The sequence below is a fragment of the Nelumbo nucifera genome, chromosome 7, assembly GCF_055504915.1.
Source record: "Nelumbo nucifera cultivar China Antique chromosome 7, China Antique-T2T, whole genome shotgun sequence".
NCBI lineage: Eukaryota > Viridiplantae > Streptophyta > Magnoliopsida > Proteales > Nelumbonaceae > Nelumbo > Nelumbo nucifera.
Window position 1 is genome coordinate 6,625,976 of NC_142655.1, and position 26,561 is coordinate 6,652,536.

At 38.6% G+C, this 26,561-nt stretch overlaps 1 protein-coding gene across 1 annotated transcript in view; it reads left to right on the top strand.

Moving 5' to 3' along the window:
• LOC104597374 (insulin-degrading enzyme-like 1, peroxisomal) overlaps positions 1–26,561 on the top strand; it is a 111,631-nt gene that overhangs the window by 51,068 nt on the left and 34,002 nt on the right. The window contains exons 11-14 of the mRNA XM_088891984.1: positions 1,342–1,434; positions 1,831–1,916; positions 13,274–13,360; positions 20,342–20,445. Coding sequence (XP_088748110.1) covers positions 1,342–1,434; positions 1,831–1,916; positions 13,274–13,360; positions 20,342–20,445 — 370 coding nt within the window. The remainder of the gene's footprint in view (positions 1–1,341; positions 1,435–1,830; positions 1,917–13,273; positions 13,361–20,341; positions 20,446–26,561) is intronic.

Below are 26,561 nucleotides of genomic sequence, written 5' to 3' on the forward strand. Positions count from 1 at the left end.
TCTCTGCCCTCTGTGTTTACTTCACATAATCTGGGTTAGCTAGCTATTGTTTGTTTACTTCACATAATCATCATTTGTTTACTTCACATAATCTGGATTAGCTAGCTATTGTTTGTTCAAAAACAAAGCTATCTCTAATTTCCTTTCCTCTTCTAGGTTCTATTGGAACCTTAGTTTTAGAAGAGGTCTTAGGGATCATGGAATACTCACTGTTTCGGATCTAATTAATTCTCTGCCCTCTGTGTCCGTTGATTTTTCCAAGCTTGATTATAGGATCCTGAAAGTGAGTTGCCTTCTATTCTGCCTCTTTATTCAAGGTCCTCCTCCCCCCCTCCTTCCTCTCAGAGATTCAGACTTTCTCAGTGATGGAAATTTGGAGCATCTTGTTACCACCCATGATTAACTCTTTCTGTTAGGAGTTTTTTTTTTTTGAAAAGGTAAGGTAAGGTTTTATTTCATAGAAACAACAAAGTACAACAGATTCCTGGGCAGAAGAAGCGCAGAAACAAGTATAATTACAGACTCCAAATGGACTGAGAGCTAAACTGCTCAGCTACATTCAGGTGCTTAAAATCAGCAGTAACCAACATCCAGGAGATCAGCTTGCTGACTGACTGCTGAACTAGCTCATCTGGGCTTTTTGACTTGTTAGAGAAAACTCAATTGTTTCTTTCCGACCACAAAATCCACAGTATTGCTGCAGGAATTGTTTTCCAGACTAGTCTTCCTTTTTTCCTTAACCCTGCCAGATTCCAGCTACATAGGAGGTCTTTGACTGATCTCGCCATGACCCAACAAACTCTAGCAGACTTTTAAAAAATGCTCCCACACTCTAGAAGAAATTGAACAATGTATGCTTAGATGATCTGTACTTTCAGGCATCAGTCCCCACAGCCCACAAGCAAGGTTTGAGAGATGCAGACCCCTCCTTTCCAGGCTGATTTTTGATAGGCACTTATTAAGCACCATAGTTCACACCAGAAAATTCGACTTAGAGGGAGAAACTGCATTCCAGATTTGTTTACAGGGAAAGATAACAGGCCCAGAACTGCCAAGTTTAGATGATAAGGACTTTGACTGAAAAATTACCATCCTTACTCCATTTCCATACCCACTTGTCTTCACTAAGCATGTCAGTATTTCTGCTAGGAGGTTTATCACCTTGATCAGGACTTGTGAGATCCTGAAAAAGGCCATTTTAATGTTTGTTCCCTCATGTGTGCTTGTTGTGTCTTGCAAGAAAAGGCCACATTAGTGTTTGCCCCCTCAGTATTGTACTTGTGGTTGCATCTTTGTTTTCAAAGAAGGTGTTGTGATCTGGATACTTCTGAAATTTTGCAGGATGGGCTACAGGTTTGTCAGCAGGTGAAGGGGATTGGACTTGCGGATTTTCTTTCTTTAAAGTTGTTATTGATCTTACTGATGCTGGTCATGGTTAGTTCTTTGTCTTGATGCATCAACTATTTTGTTTCATGTGTCCTAAGTAGTTCTCTTGATATCTTTTTTCCTGCCTAGTAAATCTTTTATCTATCTATACTATATTAACTTTGAATTGTACCGTGTTAGATTTCATTTTTTTCCCATGAGCTTCCATTTGTAAACTATAATGACAAAATATAGTGAAGAAGGGACCTGACATGCCTGCAGACTCCACAAGCTAAAGTCGTGTATCATTATGTTGAGATAGGTCAAATTAATCCTAGTAGACTATGTTTTTACCCCTGTTTTCTAATCAATAAGTAAGACTCTGTTTTTTCTTTTTCTTGAAGAAATTTTAGCAATATGATAAACATTTTGTGAATGATATTGACTTTATAAACTTAATTACAGAGCACATGGAAGAAATTGTAGGATTATTGTTCAAATACATTCTGCTCTTACAACAATCTGGTGTTAAGAAATGGATATTTGATGAGGTATGTGAATTTTGAATTTTTAGACATGCATGGTTTTATGGGCATATTATTTTGTATTTTAAGGTGCCCCCTCCACCTGGAGTAAATTTTGGGGTTTAAAACAAGGGCAATTACCAAATTTGTTAATATATATATATATATTTATAAACATTAATAAGATTCAGTTGAGGATTTTTTTGATCAATAATTCAGTGAGGATTCTCTACTATAATTTAATTACATTTACATAATTTCGAAAGTTTGTTTTTTGTTTTCTTTTTATCCATAACGTCATTGTGTGGGTGTATAACATAAATAGAACAATTGTCATGATATATAATATTGAATTCTGGACTGACTTGTGGTGGGGAGACAACACATTAGCCAACTCCTTTCCTCTTATTTTTAATCTTTCCCAAGCCCAAAATGCCACCGCTGCAACCTGTATCCAAGTATCCCCAATTACTCCTTATTGGAACCCAAGTCTTAGAAGGCCTTTAAGGGATGTAGAAATATCTGAGTTGGCAGATCTGCTACATTCCTTAAGGGAAGTCTACCTGTTCCCCTCAAATCAGACCAAAGAATCTAGAAATCTCATCCAGCTGGGAAGTTCTCAACCAAATATTTTTTCAGGACCCTAACTTCAGAAGTCAGCACCTCTAAATTTCCTGCCAAACGGATTTGGATCTCCCATATTCCTTCTAGAGTTTCCTTCTTGGTATGGGAGGCTTGTTTGAAAAAAATAAACACTTGTGACTTGTTACAGTGGAAAAACAAAGGCAGATGGTATATCTCCCCCATAATTGTATAATGTGCCTAAAGAATGGCGAGACGGCTGAACACCTTTTACATTGCTCAGAAACAAGGAAAATTTGGTGCTTCTTCCTAAACCTAGTAGGATACAGCTGGGTCTTTTCTGAACATATTCAAGACCTCCTTTGGCAATGACAAGGAAGAGGCCTTGGAAAAAGGGGAATAGTGTATTGGCACATTGTGGTTCAGGCAGTTTTTTTTTTTTCGGGGGGGGTATGGGAGGAAAAAGAAATAACTGAATCTTCAACAATAAAGCCAAAACTATGGGTGAACTGTTATCTCACATCTTCTACTTTGTGCAACATTTGGGCGCTGAACTCAGAGGAGTTCAAAGGTGTTTCCTTGAATGTCCTTCAGAGAAGCACAGTGGAGATCTTGCTTTCTTCTCCAGCTTCTCTAAAAGCAACAAGCAGCCTCAAGCCAAGTGTATAAGAGGAGGTGATTCTGAACTTTGATGGAAGTGCCCTTGGGAGCCCTGGTTTAGCTGGAATGGGGATGCGTTTAAGGGAAGGAAGGGGTGGGAATTTACTATGGGCTTATAGTGGTCCAATCGTTTTGGAAGACTCTACAAAGGCTGAAGTGTTAGTAGTGCTAGCTGGACTCCGGATTGCAAGAGACTTTGGATTGTCTTCCCTTGTCATCAAAGGAGAAATTTCTTTTTTCCCTCTTTCCAACCCTTCCACAAAAATTCTCTCATTTTCTTTTCAATGTTAGCTGCTACTCCTGCTGGAGTAGGTTATAGTGATAGCAAATACATGAGCACATGGCTCTATAAATAGCTTCTGCACTTGACTTTGCCCCCATGGTTTATTTCTTGCTCTTCCAAGTGACCAAATTGCCCCCTACAAAGGTACAACAATCAATGGTGGGCCACCTATTATCAATAGAACTTGCCCAATTAGCATTAATATAACCCTTTACCTAATATGGCCTTATTTAGTTTAGAGAAGCCCCTACCACAATGTCTCTTGATGCAAGAAAGAATTCTCTTTAAAGCCTTGAAATGAGATGATTTTAGTGAATGCATACCATATACTGGCTTAAGACACTCACTATAAACACTATAACGCTATATCTGGCCAGGTCATAGAGAGGTATAGGGGCCTCCCAATGAGTCTTTGATACTACTGAACATTTGAAAGTGTCTCCCCCTCAGTTTTCAAAATTATGGTTTAGATCCATATGGGTATCTACTGTTTTACATCCCAGTTTTCTAGTATCGTTCAGTAAGTCAAGGATGTACTTTTGAGAGATAAAGATCCCCTTATTGGACCATGCAATGTCAATACCATGGAAGTACCTCAGAGGTTCAAGATCTTTAACCTCAAATTGTAAGGTAAGAAATTTTTTTAACTTTTTAATGTTTTTTCTTCTTAGTTTCTTGCAATCACAATATCATCCACATATGCAATGTCAATACCATGGAAGTACCTCAGAGGTTCAAGATCTTTAACCTCAAATTGTAAGGTAAGAAATTTTTTTAACTTTTTAATGTTTTTTCTTCTTAGTTTCTTGCAATCACAATATCATCCACATACACAATCAAAATGGCAACGAAATTACCCTTTCTTTTTACAAATAGTGTGTGATCAGCCTGGCACTACACAAAGCCAACCTGTTGGACTACCTTGTTTAACCTCTCAAACCATGCCCTGGGGGATTGTTTTAGGCCATAGAAGGGTTTCTTCAAACAACAAACTTTCCCTTTATTTCCTTGTAGCTGGAAACCACAGAAAGATTTATCCATGGATTTTGTCCTTGGATTGCCTAAGATTGCTAGGGGTCATGATACAATCTATGTCGTGGTGGACCTGTTCTCCAAGATGGCTCATTTCTTACCTTGCAACAAAACACACAATGCTTCACATATTGCTACTATATTTTTCAAAGAAATGGTTTGGCTTCATGGAGTGCCTTCTACTATTGTATCAGATCGGGACACCAAGTTTATGAGTTACTTTTGGAAGACACTTTGGAAACTACTCAATACCAAGTTGAAATTCTCTACATTGTTTCACCCCCTAGCAGATGGTTAGACTGAGGTAGTAAATAGAAGCTTGGGAGATCTTTTATGGTGTCTAGTTGGTGATCATACTTCTAGATGGGATCTAGTGCTTCCAATAGCTGAATTTACTTATAATAGCTCAACAAATAGATCCACAGGAAGAAGTCCATTTTAAGTGGTGACTGGTATTCAGCCTAAGCGACCAATTGACTTAAGTTACCTTATCACCAGATATACTAGCGTTGAAGCATAAGATTTTGCTAGGCACATAAGAGAGATACATGATGATGTTAGGAGAAAAATTGCATTGATCAATGATTTATACAAGGATAGAGCTGATATTTGTCAACGCTTGGCAAATTATCAAGGAGACATGGTTATGGTACGTTTACGACTAAAGTGTCTTCCTAATGGTGTGTACAAGAAGCTCCATTCAAAGAGTGTAGGACCTTACAAAACCTTCAAGAAGATAAGTTTTAATGCCTATGTTCTACAGTTGCTGGATGACATGGGAATTAGTCCTATCTTCAACGTTGAGGACTTAACTCATTATCATGGACATGTGGATTCTTTTAAGAGTCCTGTACCTAAGTTGCCGACTATTGCAGCTCCAAATGACATTCCAAAGGATGTTTTAGGTGAGGAAATAATATCTACTACTATGGGAGGGTATCTGAAATTCCTTGTCAAGTAGAATGGCAAGCCTATGTCTGAGAGTTCTTGGATCACTGCAGAAGACTTTCATCGTCTCAATCTAGATCTTTACGAAAGGTACCATGCTCTTAACTTGCTGGGGAGAGATGATAGGAACCGATCAGCACCCTTAAAGACTTATTCTAGAAAGAAGGCCTTACAACAGGTCTTGATATGCTATAGTAATGGGAGATCGACTTCCATCAGGGCAAGCCTGTGCCCACACCCTTCTAACACCCTTTTGCAACCTTGCATTGAGAATATCTCCCCATGGAATAAAGCACGCTAGTGGGGAGATATTCTCAATGCAAGGCAGTAAAGGCTGCTCGAATGGGCTTTGCCCTGACTGAAGCTGAACTCTAGTAATGGTACTTGGGATTTGGACTGAATTGAACACCCAAGGGTATTTTTACCATTTTACAATTTTTCTGTAGGGTCCAATAATAGGCTTTGATTGTCTATTTATAGTTTGTTTATGTTTAAAATTTCAGAGTCATTGCATAAGTAGGATTATTGAGCATAGTTTTCAAGGCGCCAAGGTGAGGCTAGGCGACAAGGGGGTGCCTTGTTGCCTAGTTGCCTAGGCGATGGTTTTTTTTTAAGTAAAAATATGTATCCTAGGGTAGTTACCTAGGTTCCATAATCATATTTCTTTAATAATTATCCATAATTTTCATGAGAAAAGTATAAATTTCATGTTAAAGTATAGAAAATCAACATATTCATGAGAAAAAAAAGAAGAAAGAAAAGAAATTTCAAAAAATTAAGTGTTGAACCCTTATTTCTGTTATAGGAAAAGAAGAAAAGAAAAGTTGGAAGAAGAAAATTGTTAAGTTCTTCCTTATTGGTTCAGGTTTTGAAGTCTTTCAGGGTTCAATACAGCATTTAGCAATGTTTGTGTTGATTAAACCCTAACAAATAAGAAAATAATAAAAAGAAATTAGTATATAAACACACAAAATGAATATTTTAGTTTAAAAATGTCTATTTTAAAATTATAACTTCAAGAAATTAAGAATATAAAAGTTTTGTCTAACACATTATAGAAAACTGCTTAGCGATTAGGCGAGGCGAGCCTCCAAGGGCGCCTTGTCGCCTAGGCGTCGCCTTGACAACTATGTTATTGAGTCTAATAGTTTGACTCCTAAGACTTTTATGAGTCTAACAGTTGTACTCCTTGGATTATTATGAGTTAGAGTCTATAAATATGTATGAACGTTTTACACAAAAGGCAATGAAGTTTATTGAGTTTTATTCAGCTTATGCTAGCTATGGTGAGTGATTTCCATGCTCTTGAGTGATTCTAGCCTTCTAGGCACCCTGTGAGTGATTCCAGGTATTTTCTCTCTTCTTTCTCTCCCTATTTTCTTTCTTATTCCTTCAAGAAGCTATTACAGCCACCAGCAGCTATTAAGCTTTACAATGAACATCAATTTACGACCTATCAACTTCTTTCCCTTTGGAAGGTTGACAAAATCCCATGTGTGATTCTTATGGAAGGCATAAATCTCCTCGCACATAGCATTCTTCCATTCAGGTAATTCCAAAGCCTTTGCAACACTTTTAGGGATAAACACATTACTAATAGTATATATAAAAGCACGGTAATGGGGAGATAAAGAAGCAGTGGAAGTAAAGTGGGCAATAAACCTTACACCCTTAAAAAGAGAAATGAGAAGGTCAATGTCATTAGGAATGGGCTTAGAAGTACTTGAAGGATGATTAAGGTGAGGATATGCTTCGTGAGAGTTTGATGGCATTGGAAGCACTTCGTACAGCTCCACACCTATACCTAGTGGCTGATCTGACAACTGGCCTTTGTGATGCCAAGTATGACAAGAGTAGAACCAAGGAGGTCGTTGAGGCAGAAACTGCCACTGCTGCTAAGAAGGCTGAGTAGGAATAGGAAAAGAAAGAACATGTTTCATCTCACCACTACTCTCCCATTAAGGTGATGTAGGGAAGAAAGGACAATATTCAAAAACAAGACACCCATGGAGATATAGACTTTCTTGGACACAAGATCATAACATTTGTACCCCTTGTTAGAGGTAGAATAACCAAGGAAAACACATGGAATGGCACGAAGGTCAAACTTATCGAAAGTGGGAGACAGGTTTTACACAACATTGACACCCAAACACACAAATAGGAATGGAGGACAAAGGAGATGAAGGAAAGAACAACTGATGTGGGCCCTAAATTAAATTGCAATGTCTAAATGGTATGTGGTTTATAAGGAAAGCCACGGTGAGAACATCTGCCCAAAAGCGCTTTCGAACATCCATCTGCAGAAGTAAGCTATCTCCAAGTGTTTGTTCTTTTTCTCTTCCACACCATTTTGTTGTGGTGTGTGAGGACATGAACTTTGATGTAACATACCATTATGTTGGAGGTATGCATTTACATCATTAGTGAAATATACTTTTGCATTTATGATATAAGTATCAATGTGAAACTGTGTAAAAACCATAAGATCAAAGTTCTTCACAACCTTTTGAACTTCATCTCTAGACCATAGCAAAACTATCCATGTGTAATGTAAATAAATCATCAATAAAATTGAAAAAATGTCTATACTGCTTTTTGCCTTATTTGAACAAGGGCCCCAAACATCAAAGTGCATAATATGAAAAGGAAAATAAACTCTTTTATTAATAAGAGGATATGAGTTTCTATAATATTTACTCAATTGATAAGTAGGCCACTCCAATGAGGAAGTAAAAGATAAATGACCTAAATCACAATGCCAGAGATAAATCTGGTCTTTATTACAATGACCCTTTGGTCAATTGATAAGTAGGACATTCCAATGAGGACAAAGATACTGGCTTTTAACATATCCGAAAATAAGGTCTTCAAGAAGGTAAAAGATAAATGACCTAGACGACAATGCTAGAGATAAATCTAGTCTTTATTACAATGACCCTTGTGCTGACTTGACTTACTCAATAAACTTGTGCCTTTGGAAGTATTAGAAGCCACTAAGTCCAAAATGTAGAGGCCATTTGTCATGAGTACTCTATTAATCATTTCTCCAAGTCAAATCCTGAAACACAATAGAATTAGGGGAAAATGTTAATACAACTGTTAGTGTTGACTAAATAAGGGTAGAATAGTCATTTGAGTTTTATTAACATGGTGATGTGTCTTTTAGTTAGTGCTATGTGTCCCAACTTAAATAGGGGGCATAAAAGTCATTTGCTATTTATTTTAGTAAACTATATATCCTGGCCGATCTAAGAGAGAATTAGATGTATTCTCTTCTCTTGAGTTTGAACAGGTTTTCTCTTCTTCTATTTCTCCTTCTCTTCTTCTCTTTTACATCAAGTTCAGATCTGCAACTGACAAATATAAATCATCACATGGTATCAGAGCCAGGTTAAGTCAGTCCAGATCTGTTCGACTTTCAGTGCACCCCAGCTTGTAATCTCTCAGTTTTCTTCCTTTTTTTTTGGGGAGTTTCGTAAAAGGGCTGAAAGGGAGTTGTCATATCTTCATTCTGGAGGTTCTAATGTATTCGGTTGGGTGTGAAGTTGTGGTTTCAGGTGATTGGTAGAGAACCCTCTAATCGATGGAACGAAGAGGGCTGCAACAGTAGGTTTCGTGGTAGGTTCAGATGAGTGGGTCGAAGGCTTATTATCAGTCGTCTGGTGGTAGGTTCAGATTGTGGTACTCTTGTGTGTGATGTGTTTGTGAGGTGCCGAAAGTGACAATAGTGGGGCTTAACATTGCTGAAACCTATGACAGTGTATGTTTCAGCAAGGGTCAGTCGTATGGTGGTGAGTGATTAACTTGAGGAGTGGAGTACAGTGTTGTTGGAGTGCAGTGTAGTGATTACTGGGTAAGGCAGGTTGAAACAGAAGAAAAAAAAGTTTTTTTTTACAGCCATGGGAGATAATGAACGTAAGTCGGTTATGATCCCTCAAGACTACTTGAATGTACAGATGACCTCAATTAAATTGAATGGAGAAAATTATGTTCCTTGGGCCAAATCTGTTGAGGTGTTTCTTAGAGCCAAGAAGAAAGTAAAGCATATAAGAGAAGAAAAACCCCATTTGATTCCTAGGAGTATGATGATTGGGAGCAAGAAGATGCACAGATTATGACTTGGCTGTGAAACAGTATGGAACCTAAGATTAGTGTAAACTTCTTGTTCTTAGACAGCCAAGGAAATTTGGGATCATGCAAGAAAGCTTTATTCATGACAGGATAACACCACCAGAGTATATTAGCTCTATCAAGAGTATTTTAGTCTGCAACAGGGTAACCAGAGTTTTGAAGAGTATTATGCTAGTCTGAGAAATTTGAGGAATGAGTTGAGTGTGTATCACCCCCTTACATCTGATGTTAAAATTCAGCAACAACAGAGAGAGCAGCTTGATGTAACCAGATTTTTGGTGGGATTGAAGCCTAAATATGAACCGGTGAGGGCTCAGATACTAGGTGAGTCTGCCCTCCCCTGTCTCAAGGAGGTGTTTGCCTGTCTCCAGAGGATTTCTGTTGGCCCTCTAGAGAACCCCACCATATCCTGGGCAAAAATTCAGCAACAACTTGGCTACTGTTGTCTCTCTTGGTTGGTCATGGAGGAAGCAACAATAGTTGCATTAGGCTTTCTATTCTGCTTCCCCTGAAACTTCTTAGGCTTGCTAATCAAATCTTAGCAAAATTCTTCACCAAAGCTTGTCCTTATCATATTCACCTTTCCTTTGTACCTTAGCCTTCTTGCTTTCACCTTTAGACATAAAGCAACCTTCTCCTCAGTTGAATTCATAGAAGCCCTCCTAGTTTTCTTGGAATGAACCACGATAAACGCTTTTTTTAAGAGCTGAAAGCCCCTTACCACCTAAAATTTGAACCCAGATGGGTTCATAAACATAATCCAGACCTGCCACGAATGCAAACACCCTTTCTTGAGAGATCAACTTTCTATAGACTGAAGCATCCTCTTCACTTTTCCAATGAAGTCTTCTAACGGTCTAACACCTTCCACATGGAAGTAAGAGACAAATAGTAGGCTGCTAGAGATTTGTTGCCTTGTTTGCAAGCTGATGACTCAACTTGGAGTTGGTAGATCCAAGCAAAATGCCTTTGCTCTCAGTTTGTTGACTTTATTTGGTTCCAAATCTCCTTGCCCATTTCAGCCTGTGTGAAGTGTTTTCTAAGAGCATGATGAATTAAGTATGTAAGCCAAGACATTATCATATAATTCTCTTATTCTCACTTATCATAATCAACCCCTTCAGTAGTAGGCTTCTTTGACCTCCCAGTGAGATACCCCAGCTTTCCCTTGTCTCCAACAATCGTCTTCACACCTTTGGATCACTCCAAGTAATTCAGTCCATCAAGGAGAACAATGGACACAGGAAAACCTATGCTGTTCATTCCACTACCAGAACCAACATGTCCCCCAGAAGAGTTTGAAGTGACAGAACTCTGAAGACATTGCTGAAACACTACTACTAGATGAGTAACACCACCAAATAACCTAAAAGGCAAAAACAACCCTTTTTCAGGTCACACGTAGTGACATGACTGTAACAGTCCAAGAAAACAGCACACCAACTGTACTTGGAGGAACAAAGCTGAATCATAAAATCTTGCTTGAGAGCTGCAACCACTTGCACCATGCACACACTATCACTGTAAACCATTATTGCACGCACAGTCTGGCCAACCTTGCTGAATCCCTTCGATTTTCACTTGGCAAATAGAAAACATAACTAGATTACTTGGAAAACCTTCCTTGCAACGGAAAATAAAGCCTGGTCACATTCCAGTACCTTCTCTAACTATAACAACCCTCCATAAGGCTCTCAAAACTGTCCAGATCGAACACAGCAGAAACTTTCCTTATATGGTAGCCAGATCCTCTTACATGCTTTGATCTCTTAAGCAATCCAGAAAAAATAAAAATTGGACTTACAAATGAAGAAAAGATTAGAGGAGAAAGGCAGAGGCAATCAGATCAGATATCTTTTTGTCTCTACCTCTTCACGTTGTCAAAATGGTCAGTCAAGGAGAAAATAAAGAAGAATAAGAGAAAACAGATTTTGCTATGACAGATTATGCTCTGATACCATGTGATCTGTCAAAAAAATCTAGGAAGAGAAAAGTAGAGAAGAGAAGAGAGAGAAGAAAAGAGAACATAAATATGCCTTGGGTAAGTGGAGGTGCCCACTTTACCCTTGTGATTAAATCATAAAAATAAAGTGTGAGGACAAAAATACCCTTGCACTACAAAATACAAAATAAAGCACATCTCATGACAGTTCACTTGAGAAAAAAAATGCTTAGTAGGACAATAAAAAAAGGAAGGAAATTTGAGTAAGGTGGAGAAGCAATCATGAAAATCATAAACTGGAATATTAGAGGACTATGAGTTCAAGGAAGAGATAAACAGTCAAGTTTTCACTTGGACAAGAGATGCCTGACGTTGTAATGATCCAGTAATCTAAATTAGCAGAAATTGATTTTCGATTGTCCAAAGTGTATGGGCATGTGGGAACATCAATTGGTCCATGGTGCCATCTTTGGGGGCATTAGGGGACATAATTCTTTTGTGGAATGGAAACTCTATGAATGTATGAAGGAGTTCATGGGAGATACACATGGTCAATAAAACTAAAAAATATGGAAGATGGTCTTAAATGGGTATTGACAATCATTTATGGACCCAACTTGTATAGGGAAATAAGGAACCTATGAATATCTATTTAAAATGTTTAATCTTCTATTAGTTGTGCATAGTGGACTTTTACCTTTTAGGTCCTGAATGTGTAACAATACAATATGGAACTAAACAGAGTGGAATAGTGGAACAAAATTCATGTAGCTGACCCTATGGGTGCAAATGGATTGGATCATGATCCGATCCGATCCTATTTTGTCAGATTCAGATATCCCCATTTCGGATCTTTGGATTGGATAATAGGACCTGATAAAAAATTGGGTCGAATTTGGATCACCCCTATCTGATTTGAGAGGATTTGATCCGATATAAATATGTTATTTATTTATTTATTTAAAAATATGTTATTTATATTGCACTTTTGTAAATCTGTTATATTGTTTATTTTTTTTATAAAAACATGTATATATATGATGAAAGTAGTTGAAAAGATACTCGTATTTTTTGTTTTTCTTTATTTAAATTGTTATATTTTATTTTCTTTCAATAATTTACTTTTTAATTAAATCGGATTGGATCAGATCCAAATATCCGACTTCCTCATCGGATTCGAATTCAAATCAATGTTTATGAGATCCGATCGGATCAGATCTTCTGTTCATAGTATTGTATCGGAATTGGATATACCCTGATTTGCATCCCTAGCTGACCCCATATGGTTAGTGCAAATATTAGTTGAGTTGAGTATGTAATAATACATTTTATAAAGTTCTTTAGAGTTCCATAAGTAAATCCTACATTTCTTTGGATGTTTTTAACCTTTTCCCACTTTCCTCATATTTTTCCTTTCAAATTTCAAGTGAATTTCAAAAATCCCTATTTGGACATGGCAAAATGCCTAATGAAACAGAAGCTTAAAAAGCATGATTTCAGTATCCTAAAAAATAGCATTTATCCACATAAGATTATTTGCAAAAATAAAAAAAATAAAAAGAGTAAATAGCATTGACCTCTTATCTTAATGTGATGATTTTATACTTTGCTATAAGAAATTAGTACCTTTGAGATTTTTTTTTTGTTGCAATGACAATATTAGGATTATGTTTGTTGAGTTCTTTTGGCATTGGATTCTTTTATTTTACATTCATGCGATAGTGTTGCCTTTCTTGTGATATGGGATACTCGACATTGTATTTCATATTTATGGCTTCTGAGAAAATTTATTTTGTTCACAAGATTTCAGCCATTTGTGAGACAGTGTTCCATTATCAGGACAAAATCCCTCCTATTGATTATGTGGTCAATGTTGCTTCAAACATGAAGGTCAGTGAACTACAACATTCAAGGATAGTTTTCTTAACACTTAATGTTGCAATTTATTCAATCATTTGTGCTTAATTTTCTCCTCCATTTGAGCAAAATGTATTTTAATGTAATACGAACAGTGGTTCACTTCTTTATGGTTCAGTTGCAGTTGCTATATATATTGTTGAATTAATTGATTTTATTTTGTTAGGGTCTGTTTGGCTGATTAAATCTTTTTTGTTTTAATCTGTTATTGTAACTTTACTTAGTAGGGGCACAAGGGTCATTTCCCTTATTTTTTCGCCCTATATGTCGTAATGAAGCTGGCGCTGCCAACACTGTTCCATTGCTTCTAAACCTTCTTCTCCTTTCTTCCTTCTTCTCTTCTCTTCTCTTCTCTTCTCTTCTCTTCTCCCCTCTTCTGTTGTAATCTTCAATTTGATTTACTGTCAAGATGGTATCAGAGTGTGGCCATTGAATTTGGGCGATCAAGTGTCTTCTCCAAGCTGCTGAATCTGGGCGGAACAGAGGAGTAAATCTAGGCTGATCGATTCAGATCTGCAACTAGTACCACCCCTTTTTTCCTGTGTTTCTTCCCTTGGTCGTGTATCAAGAGGAAGAAACTGAAGTGTGTGTGGAGCCTTTTGTTCTAATATAAGGAGGGATCCTAAGTTGTGGTTTTAGATAAAAAAAATTCTGTGTTGACCATGTCGTTTGAGAACTCTGCTACTTCAGGGATTTCTGGAAGTCAAAATGGAGTGAGTGGGGGAATGGATATGAGTTTCCCCATGGTTGTTATTCCCTTTGATGGTCTGAATTACCTTGAATGGTCTAGGGGAATAAAACTCTACATCACTGCTAGGGGAAAAATAGGATACATAAGTGGGAAAGTGAAGGAACCGAAGAGTGGAAGTGCTGAATATGATAGATGGAACCAAGAAAATAGTATGGTGATATCATGGCTCTTGGTTTCAATGCTGGCACAGGTGAGAAAAACTTTTATGTGAGATGAAACTGCTTGTGAAATATGGGAACAAGCAAAGTCCACATATTCAGAGCAGAGACACTATGCCAAGATATACCAACTACAAGCTGAATCATCCACTTGCAAGAAGAGGGAATGGAGTCTCTCTGTGTACTATTCATATCTGACATCGATATGGAAAGAACTTGATCACTATCAAAATGTTAACTGGAAGTGTGATGAAGATGTAGAGGCATACAAATCACTTGTATCTCAACAACGGGTATTTTCCTTCCTCTTGGGGTTGAATCCTTCATATGAGTCCATCAGGGTGCAGATCTTGGTAAGTAAAGGCTTGCCATCAGTTTAGGAGGTTTATGCCTTGGTTCAGTCCGAAGAGAGTAGAAGAAATGTGATGAATTGTACAGAGGGGGAGCCAGTTGCCCTATCTGTTCGGGGAAGTTCAGATGCTAATGTTGGACGTGGTTTTAAGAAGGGTGACTCTCAGAAGAGAACAGATGATAAGAGTAAGCTTTGGTGCACTCACTGCCAAAAGACAAGACACATCAGAGATACATGTTGGGATCTCCATGGAAAACCTAAATGGGCACAGGATTTGGGTAAGAAGTCAACAATTGATCAGGGCAAGAAACCAAGTCAGCAGAATCAGAAAGAGTATAACTCAGCTAATATGCCATCTCAAGAGATTGGTCCCATGGTAACTCAGGAAAGGCATCCCAGTTCTGACTCTAAGGAGATCATCAACTCCTTTTGTGACCATTTGCGTCTGCATCAAGTAACACTACCATTGCCTTCCATGTGCCATCTCATACCTCTAATTCCCCTTGGGTAATTGACTCCGGAGCCTCAAACCACATGACTGGTAAGTCAAATTTATTTCAGACATACAATCTTCTCTCTGGGAGAGATAAGGTGAGACTAGTTGATGGTTCTTTCTCCACTATAGCCGGCCAAGGAACCATATCTCTCCCACTCAGCCTTTACCCTTTCTAATGTACTACATGTTCCTAAATTACCTATAAATTTGCTTTCTATTAGTAGTATTACTCACTCCTTGAACTGGTCAATTACTTTTTATCTGTCTTCATGTGTGTTTCAGGATTTGGCCTCGAGGAAGACGATTGGTAGAGGAAGCATGGTGGATGGTCTCTACGTGTTGGAGAATAAAGCTAGTCTTGTGGCTACAGAGTCCGTGAGTTCGTCCAGTGAGAGTCAAGCCTATTTATGGCACAGTCGTCTTGGTCATATTTCTTTTGAGTTGTTAAAAGTTATATTTCCAAAGTTGTTTGAGTCTTTGTCTGTGAGTCAGTTGCAGTGTCAGACATGTCAATTGCGTAAACATTGTAGAAGCTCTTTTCCTTTGAGAAATAAAAGATGTGAATTTCCATTTCATATTGTTTATTCTGATGTTTGTGGCCCTGTTACTCTACCTACTAAGGCTGGATATAAGTACTTCATTACCTTGATCGATGATTACTCTAGATACACCCGGGTTTACCCTATGCGATCTAGAGATGAAGTGCCTAAAATTGTGAAAGACTTTCAACTCATGGCGTTCACTCAGTTCCAAACTGAAATCCATATTTTCCAGTCGGACAATGCAAATGAATACTTCCATAGTGATATCACAGAATTCTTTGCTTCAAGTGGATCACTTCGACGAAGCTCTTGTGCTAGGACACCCCAACAAAACGGTGTTGCTGAAAGAGAAAACCGTCATCTTCTTAAAGTGGCTCGTGGCTTGTTAATCCATATGAATGTTCCGAAACGCTTTTGGGTGGATGTTGTTCTTTGTACTACGTACATCACCAACTGTATGCCATCTCGGTTACTAGAGTATAAGGCACCACATCAACTTTTGTTTCCTACAACTTTATTGTTCCCCATTCCAATGTGTGTTTTTGGGTGTTGTTGCTTTGTCCATAACTTGTCACCTACTCGGGGTAAACTTGATCCTCGTGCTATTCCTTGTGTCTACCTTGGTTACCCTCTATCTCAAAAGGGGTATCGTTGCTATGATCCTGCCTCTCATAAGTACTATGTCTCAATCGACGTGTCCTTTGAGAATCAACCTTTCTTCTTGGTTTTTCCTCAGGGGGAGAGTAGGTTTGAGGAGAAACAGGGTCAAACTCAACTACCTCCTCTACCTAACCCTCCTTCTTTCCGTGTCTTTCTTCGCCGCCACAAAAGCCAACAAAGTTCAAGAGCCGTGGAACCTGACACCATGCAACCAACATCATTGGCCTCTTCGGAGGTTGATCCTTCCCTTCAACCAGGTACACTTGCTCCTATTGATATGCCTGCTCCTCTTAATGTTGATTCCCCTGTCATTAATGATCTTGATGTTCCTATTGCTAAGAGAAAGTGTGTTAGATCTTGTACAACTAATCATCCTATCTCTCGCTTTGTGTCCTATGGTCATATTTCATCTTCGTATTGTGCATTCCTCTCCTTTGTTGACAGTTTCCCTGTTCCTAAGAATGTGGCAGAAGTTTTATCCAAACCTGAATGGACAAATGCAATGAAGGAAGAGATTGATGCATTACACAAAAATGACACTTGGGAGTTGGTGGATCTTCCTGATGGGAAGGAACTAGTAGTGTGCAAGTGGGTGTTCACAGTGAAACACAAGGTTGATGGAACTGTTGAAAGGTACAAGGCCAGATTGGTGGCAAAAGGTTTTACACAAGTATATGGAGTGGGCTATGTAGAGACTTTTGCCCCAGTAGCCAAGATGAACTCTATCAGGATTCTTCTTTCACTGGAGGCAAATCTTCACTAGGAACTTCTCCAATTGGACATCAAAAGTGCTTTCTTGAATGGTGACTTAGAAGAGGAAGTGTACATGACCCAACCTCCAGGTTTTTGTGCCAAAGGCAGTGAACAGAAAGTGTGCAAGTTAAAAAAATCTTTATATGGACTGAAGCAATCTCCTCGGGCCTGGTTTAGTAAGTTCCACTTAGCAGTTCAACAGATGGGGTTCAAACGATGCCATTCATATCACACATTATTTGTAAAGAAAGATGAAGGGAAAATTGCAGCTCTAATTGTGTTTGTGGATGACATAGTGATCACAGGAGATTGGGAGGCCGAAATACAGAGATTAAAAAAGTTCTTAGCCACTCAATTTGAGGTGAAAGATCTAGGCCCCTTGCGTTATTTCCTTGGAATTGAAGTTGCTCACTATCACAAGGGCATCTTTATTTCCCAACGGAAATATGTACTAGATCTACTAGAAGATACAGGCAAACTAGGGGCGAGACCAATTGGCTCAGCAATTGAACCTAACCATCAACTGGGAGACAGTCAGGGAGAGTTCTTGAAAGATGTGAAGAAGTTTCAGAGACTTGTAGGGAGACTCTTGTATTTGTCTAGGGCCAGACCTGATATTGCTTATGCAATGGGTGTCCTTAGTCAGTTCATGCACAATCCTAGGACAACTCACCTTGAAGCTGCAAAGAGGATCCTCAGATACCTCAAGAAGTTTCCTGGAGCTGGTTTGTTGTTCCAAAAACATGGACATTTAAAGGTTGAAGTATATACTGATGCTGATTGGGCAGGGGCAGTTGATGACCGGAAGTCTACCAGTGGATATTGTGCCTTTGTAGGGGGAAACCTAGTCATATGGAGAAGTAAGAAGCAAAGTGTGGTGGCTAGATCTAGTGCTGAAGCAGAATACAGAGCTATGTCTCGTGTAGTTGCTGAAATCATGTGGATAAGAAATCTGTTAGGAGAACTGGGTTTTACCGTTAGCAACCCTGTGTCACTCTATTGCGACAATAAGGCTGCTATCAACATTGCAGCTAATCCAGTCCTCCATGATAGGACGAAACACATTGAAGTGGACAAGCATTTTATTAGAGAGAAACTTGTAAATGGAGAAGTGTGCACCCCATATGTTAGCTCTGAAGAACAACTTGCAGACATCTTCACCAAAGGTCTTCATCATGTGCAGCATAATGAGTTGTGTGACAAGTTGGGCATGATTGACATCTATGCTCCAACTTGAGGGGGTGCTGTAATAATTGATTTTTTTTTGTTAGGGTCTGTTTGTCTGATTTAAGCCTTTTATTTTAATCTGTTATTGTAACTTTACTTAGTAGGGTCACAAGGGTAGTTTCCCTTATTTTTTTTTCGCCCTATATATTATAATGAAGCTGGCGCCGCCAGCACTGTTCCATTGCCTCTAAACCTTCTCCTTTCTTCCTTCTTCTCTTCTCTTCTCTTCTCTCCTCTTCTGCTGTAATCTTCAATCGGATTTACTGTCAAGATATATTTTACAAGGGAACTGGTGTTTGGAATTGCCTTATTTACATACATCATTTCTTGAGAAATAGGATCATGATGATTTATAGGATTGAAGTCATGCTATTTTGTACAAGGATGCAACTTATTATGGTCACATCCAACAAAATGTTCAACCCCACCCAAGAAAAAGACATTTCCCTGATTGTAATTATATAAGTTAACCAGTATCTTAGAGTCTGTAGAAGCATGAAAGAATGGAGGGAACTTACCTCTCTAATCTCCAGACAAAAGGATTGCTAGTCTGCTACTTTTTACTTTGTCTATTCTTCTCATGAAAAATGCAATTTTGGACTTCTTTAACCTCCAATAAATTTCTCCTGCTCCTTTTCTTTCTTTTTTTTTTAATCTGTACATAATGCTCCTCTTCCTCCTCTTCTTTAGGTCCATAGACATTTGGAAGTGACTACTCAAACATATCCCCTTCACTCTTCAAGAGAATTGGGATATATTGTCACCATACAACTACCCCCTTTTATGACAGATTTTAACATTTCTGAGCCAAATCCTCTTTAACATGCTCCATCCACATTTCATTGCACAGCCCCATTATCTTTTTTATTGGTAGCAGTAGAAACTTTTTGATTGTCAGAAATGAATAATATTTAAAATGGTTAAAGAACTGACTTGTTACTACCCCTTATCAGTTGTTAACATTTGAAATCTAGGAAATAATCACCCAATACAACTTTTTTCCCTGATGTTGTTGCCATATTCCTTCAGTTTCATTTTTAGCCATCCCACCACTTTTCTAGAATTGCCTTGTACCACTATCTTTTGCAGGTTTAATCTTTTGTATATCTATAGTCCTTGGAGGACAGCATGCAGTTCAACCCTTGTACAGTCTCTCTTTGTCAAGACTGTTGGAACAGACCAACAGAAGGCAGTTAGTTAGTTTTACAAGAGGAGGCCACATCAGCTCAACTAACCAGCCATTTGTAATAACCGCCATCCACTTGTAACAACTGCCACCCAATTGGACTGTCAAGACTGTTGGAACAGACCAACAGAAGGCAGTTGGTCAGTTACAAGAAGAGGCCCCATCAGCAGCCACTTGTCACAACTGCCATCCACTTGTAACAGCTGTAACAGTCAAGATTGTAACACTATAAGTAGTAGATCCAAAAAGGAATAAAGGAGGACTCTTTCAGAATTAAACACTCTTTCAGCAATAAACTCTCTCTCTCTCTCCCCCCTTTCCTTCCAAGAATTCAGGAGGTTGGCCCCTCGAAGAGCCCTGAGTTAGGCAGGTTCCTAACACTCTTGACTTTCCTATGTGCTACAGTCTTGGATTTCTAATACTATACCCATCAGTATTACGTTTGACTTGATCTTAGACAGGTGGAATCAAATCCCTTGCCAAGTTTATGCTGGAAGCTACAATGCCATAATCATTATGTATCTAATGTAAAGAGATAATTACAATTTTTAGTGTAGTAAGCACACTCATCCAAACCCAAGTGCAATTTGACAGGACCAACATAAAGACTACTGACTTTCCATTATTGGTAGATGATTTTATTTTAAAATTTACTAGGGCATTTTTTTTTTCTTAATGATGCATGTTCCCTGCATGATTATGATGTGCACTTAATGTCATTCAAGTATGTTAGGATTTAATCACTGATATAGAACTGGTTTAAGTACTGCAATTTTTTCTTTGATTACTTGTGGTAAAGGGAATCTGATGTTTAAAATCATCATTGCAGTTATACCCCCCCAAAGACTGGTTAGTGGCTTCATCTTTGCCTTCTAACTTCAATCCAGACACCATTCAGATGGTATTGAATGAGCTTACTATGAACAATGTGAGGTAAATAAGATGGTGCTTGAATAATTATTACATTTGAGCTGAAATTATTTGACTATAAAAACTAAAATCTCTCTGCTTCACTGTGTTGTTCTCCCTTCCATAATTTGTGAATATAAGAAATTCTTAAGAGACAGAACGTAGCACCATGGTATCAAGAGTGGTTTTTTTTGTTAATTAACAATGAAATAAAAAGAAATGGATGAAATTTTCATTTTCTTCTAAGTTTTTTTTTTTAATTTTTAATTTTTTTTTTGTTTGGTGTTGGTACTTGTAAATCTCAGTCTTTAGAAAACCAGACTGGACCGGTCGGTCGAACTAGTTGATTTGTGACCCGGGATCTTGGCCAGTTTGTTCTTACTCCAATAACCACTTTTGCTAAAAACGATGAAAATTGGCTGACCAGCCTGTTTAATTGGAAAACCGTGACCCGGTCCTAGTTTCATGAAACCGCTTGGGTCTTTAACCAATTGAAATTTTAAAATGTGTTTAACAAGATTTGAACCCATGACCACTTATTTTCATATATTGCTTAACTACCACTATGTATGTATGTATGGTTCGACCCCGGTTGAACCTCTGACCTGTGAACCTCTCCCTTCTCCAGTTCTATGCCCGGTCCGATTCTCTAAACGTAAATTGATTGTCACTAAATTGAAGAAAAATATAGGGGTGCAACTTGGGTGGGCTGGGTTGAAAGAAGATTGACCTGGGCGGCTGGTCATGTGGGCTTCAACTGGATGCAGTGTAAATTCTTTAAATCTGGTATGCAGTTTGTACCTATAGAAAAATCAACTTCTAGGGGTCCAAGGTGGTGAAGAATTAGAGCCAGGGATCAACCAGGAAGAAGATGGGGTGGATAAGGTAAGGGTCTATTGCAGGAAAAATGAAGAAAAGTAGAAAAGAGTAGGAAGAATTCAAAAGTGGAAAGGTTGAGGTCGTATGTTGAAGGTGATATTGAGTTCAGTGGAAGGGGTGAAACCAGGAGAAAAAAAACTAGGGGAAGAATGGGTTAATAGGGTTGTTATTTGAGCAAACATTATGAAAATAATCAGTTTGAATGTAAGAGGACTTGGGAGTGAGAAGGAAAAGGAGAGCTATCAAAGATTTACTTAGAAGGGAAAAGTCAGACATTGTGTTGATACAAGAAACAAAACTGTTGGAGATGGAATGAAGGTGGATAAGAAGCATTTCGGGTTCAAGGGGTGTTAGATGGTCTTTCAGCCCTTCTTGTGGGGCCTTAGGGGGAATGTTGACAATGTAGAAGGATGATGTGGTAGAGTCAATGGTGGAATTGATAGGAAGATTCTCGATATTAATTAAATTCAAAAACATCAAGGATGGTTTTATATGGGTTGTCACCAATGGTTTTGGTCCAAATTGACACCAAGAAAGAAATGAAATGTGAGAGGAATTCTATGCTATTAGGGGCTTATTGGATGGGTTGTGGTGTGTGGCAGGGGATTTTAATGTGGTGAGGTTCTCAAATGAAACAAACAACCCCAACCAGTAGGTCACCACTAGTATGAGTAAGTTAAATGAATTTGTGGGGACTTGTGAACTGAAGGAAGTTCCCCTATTGCAAGCCCGACTCACGTGGTTGAATTTCCAGGAAGTGCCCCAATGCTCAAAATTAGACAAATTCCTATTTAATGAACTTTAGGAATCAATGTAGGAAACTTGGTGTCTAGATTTTTACCTAGAGTCACCTCGAATCACTGTCCTATTAAGCTAGATTTAGGAACTTTGCAAATGGCCCTACCCCGTTTAAGTTTGAAACATGTGGGTTAGACACCTATATTTTGTGAGGAATGTAGAGGCTTAGTGGAAGGAGGAATTAAGAGGAGTGGAACGGAAAGGGGTGAGATTTAACAAAAAATTAAAGAGATTGAGAGAGAGAATTAAGGAATGGAGTAGGGAGCGGTTTGGAAGAATAGAGGAGCAAAAGATTACTCTCGTCTAAATTAGAGGAGCTAAATGAGAAAGAAGCCCCAGGGACTCTAGTTGTGGAGGAGAGAGCGTTAAGATGTAGGGTTAAGAAAGAGTTGAAAGAAGTGCTCTTAAAGGAAGAGATTTGTTGAAGACAAAAGTGCTGATGCAAGTGGATTAAAGAAGGGGATGGTAATGCAAAATTCTTTCATGTCCTGGTGAATGGGAGGAGGAAAAATTATATGGCCAACGCAGAGATAGGAGGGAAGGAGATAACCAATCAGGAGGAAATTGATAAGATTTTTGTGTACCATTTCAAATCTACTTTTAGAAAGCCTTTGAATGAGAGAATGAGTGTGGCAGGAATTGAATGGCCTTATGTGGAGACTGAGTTAGCAAATTGGTTGGAAAGAGATTTTTAATAAGTTCCATATCTCTTTTAATAAAATTACTGTTATTGATAAAAAAATGGATTTTTTAGAAGAGGAAATTCAGAAGGCAATGTTCTTAATGGACAGATCCAAAGCTCACAGACCAAATGGTTTTACAATGGCCTTTTACCAGGATTGCTGGAAAATTGTGAAAGATGACTTGGTTGAGGTTTTCAATGAATTTGCAGAGAAGCATAGAATTAACCCAGGGGTGAATGCAACCTTTTTAGCTCTTGAACCAAAGAGAATTGATGCTAGTCATCCATAGGACTTTAGACCAATCAGCCTAGTAGCTAGCATTTACAAGATCTTAGCCAAGGTTCTCTCATGGAGATTAAAGTCGGTCCTCAAAGCTGTAATCACTCAAAATCAAGGGGCTTTTATTTAGGGGAGGCAGATAGCTGATCAGATTCCATTTGCTAATGAATGTGTTGAGGGTAATCACTCAAAATCAAGGGGCTTTTATTCAGGGGAGGCAGATAGTTGATCAGATTCTATTTTCTAATGAATTTGTTGAGGATTTAAAAAGACCTAGGAGGATTTGAAAAATTGTGGGTTTGGGGAGAGATGGTGCAAATGAGTCTCTAGTTGTGTAAAGTCTTGCCACTATTCCATTTTGGTTAATGGGATTGTTATAGATTTCTTTCCAGCCATCAGAGCTTGAGGCAAGGTGATCATCTCTCATCGTTTCTCTTCATTCTAGTAACGGATGTGGTTAGTAGAATGATCTTAGCCTTAGGGAGATTATAATAAAATGGTGGAAGGTTGGAAGAAATAGGGTCCCAATTACACACCTACAGTTTGCCGATGATATTATAATTTCTGTGAGGGTGGAGAGCAAAATTTGGTAATCAATTAGGAGTTGGTGAAGATATCTGAGCTTATCTCTAATCTGAAAGTCAACCTTGATAAGAGTTGCGTAGCAGGAATCAACTTGGAAGAAGAGGAACTAAACTTTGCTGCAGATATTTTAGTGTCCTATTGCTAATTGGGCTTTGACCTACTTAGGACTTCCTCTATGTGCAAATCCTAAGGAGAGCATTTTCTAGAACCCCATAGTGGAGAGATGTATCTTTGGGAGAAAGGATTACTCTGATTAAATCCACATTGCTAGCCTACCAATCTATTTCCTATTAGTTTTTAGAATCCCCCAAAAAGAAGCCAAGAAAATTGAGAAGATTATGAGGGACTTTTTGTGGGAATTGGGTGATGAAAGAAAGAAGCATATGGTTAAATAGGAAGTTGTGTGTAGGAATCTTCAACAAGGAGGATTGGGTATTGGTAATGTGGATAAAAAGAATAGGGCTTTTCTAGGGAAATGGGTTTGTAGGTGGCCAATGGAAAGGGATAGATTGTGGCATGAAGTAATAGCCAACATACATGGAAGGTCGGGAAATGGTTGGGATGCATGTGTATCTACCAGAGCCACTCTGGCCTCGCCTTGGAAAGCTATTCATAGCATTCTACCTCACTTTCTCCACCTCGTCAAATATGATGTTTGCTCTGGGTTTCTATTAAATTCTGGGAGAATACTTGGGTGGGTTCTCTGTTCTCATTTGTTAATGGAACTCTTCCCCTCCTTATTCTTAGTTTCTTTGTACTAAAATGTGTCAAGATTTGTTGTTCCTCCTTCAAATCCTATGGGCCTTAGTTGGGACTTTGGCTTCTGCAGAGGTCTTAGGGATAACGAACTTTTGGCTTGTATGGATCTTCTACAACTCCTTCAAAATTAAGGGTGCAACTTGGGTGGACCCAACCCGAGCCCGAACTGGCCCAGCCCAGAATTTTACACGGGCTGGGCTTGGGCCCAAGAAGTCGGGCTTTTTAATTTTTCGGGCCGGTCTCGGGCCTAGCCCTAATTATATACATACATATTTGTGTATATAACATTTGTATAGATATTTTGCATACATATTTACATACATACATACATAAATATATGCATATATATATATATATATATTTGCATAAATACATTTATATATGTATATCTTTAGAGTGGGTTCATTGACCAACCCGGACCCAAACCCAACCTAAGTGCATCAAACTATAGGGAGGGGTGGGCTCTGGTTGGGAAAATCGGAATCAAGCTCGGTCTTGGGCCGGGCTAGGGCCTTAAGCCCAAATTTTAGGGCCGGGCCTGGGTTGACCATAAACCCGGCCCAACCTGCCCGAATTGGACCCCTATTCAAGATGTTTGCTCAAAACCTGATAAACCTGATAAGTGGATTTGGGCCCTCAACCCTAAGAGTTTGTTTTCTTGTGCATCTTTGTTCAAGACTTTTTGTGATTCCTCAACTTCTTCCTTTCCCTTTAAAGAGTTTTGGTGTAGACCAATTCCACCCAAAGTAAGAGCTTTATGTTGGGAAGTAGTTCACGGGAAGATAAATACTATGGACTTGCTTCAAAAGAGAAGACCTAATTCCTGTCTCTCCCCTAACTGGTGTGTCTTATGCAAATCCAGTAATGAGAGTCTTCATCTACTGATTTCCTGCCCCTTCACTGCAGATATTTGGCTTTGGTTTTTTCCTTTGTTTGGGTACAGGTGTACTTTACCAACAGAGGTTACTATGTTATTTGATCCCTCATGTTTTACTTGGCCAAAGAAAAGAGGGTGGATAATGTTGAGATGTGTCAGAGCAGCTTTGATTTGGACCATATGGGAAGAGAGGAATGCAAGAATCTTCTCAAAGAAAGAGAGAAGCAAGGAAGAAATCAGGATTTGTGTGATGGTTAGGGTGATCCACTGGATCAAGACTCTAGAGTTGTTTTCCCAGTTCTCCTTCAATGATACCTGGAGGAATTGAGAAGCAATTGCTAAAAGCTCTAAGAGAAAGGACAGAGTGGAGGTGGTCTCTGGGTACCACCAATTGAAGGTTTTGTTTAACTGAATTTTGATGGGAGTAGCCGAGGTAATCCAGACCCTTCTGGAATAGGAGGGGTTTTGAGAGAAGGAGAAGGTAAACCTATAACACTTTTTCCTGAGGTAATCCAGGCCCTTCTAGAATAGGAGGGGTTTTGAGAGATGGAGAAGGTAAACTTATAACACTTTTTCCTAGCCTTGCGGGTATGGGTGACTTCCTCAAAACGGAACTGCTTGCTGCAATTCAAGGGGTGCAGATGGTTAGTGAGCTAAACTTATCAAATGTGGTGATTGAAGGGGATTCAAAAGTGGTGGTAGAATGGAAATGAAAAAATTTACATGGCTAACCAGGATTATGAATTTGAGGATACAATGGGTGAGATCAGCGAATAGAGTGGTGGATGCTTTGGATCTTTTAAAGTTCAATAGTAAAACTTTAAAACAAAGTTTAAATAATGCATATAATATATAATATAATGTAGTAAAATACATATTAGTAAGATCTAGCAATATGGATGATATTGTAATAAGGTGTCTTCTTTATCATTTTAGTACCTAGGTGGGCATCTTATTGCCTAGGCAGGTGCTTAGTCACTAGGCGTTTAGGTGAGGCACCCAGCCAAGGGTGCTACCTTCACTACAACCCTTAACTGCCCAAGAAGATAGCGACATGGAATATTTTTTTGGGTAACTCAATAGCCACTATTTGAAAAACTGGACTCATGTCCACAAAGTGAATTCACATAGCCACAGTGAATTATGAAATGCTGAACAGATTCCTCCTTACTATATGAACAACAGGGGTTATCTAAAGCTATCCCTTTAGAAATAGTACGATTCTTGGTAAGAATTTTTTCTAAAATAGCAGTCCATATGATAAAAGACACCTTGGATGG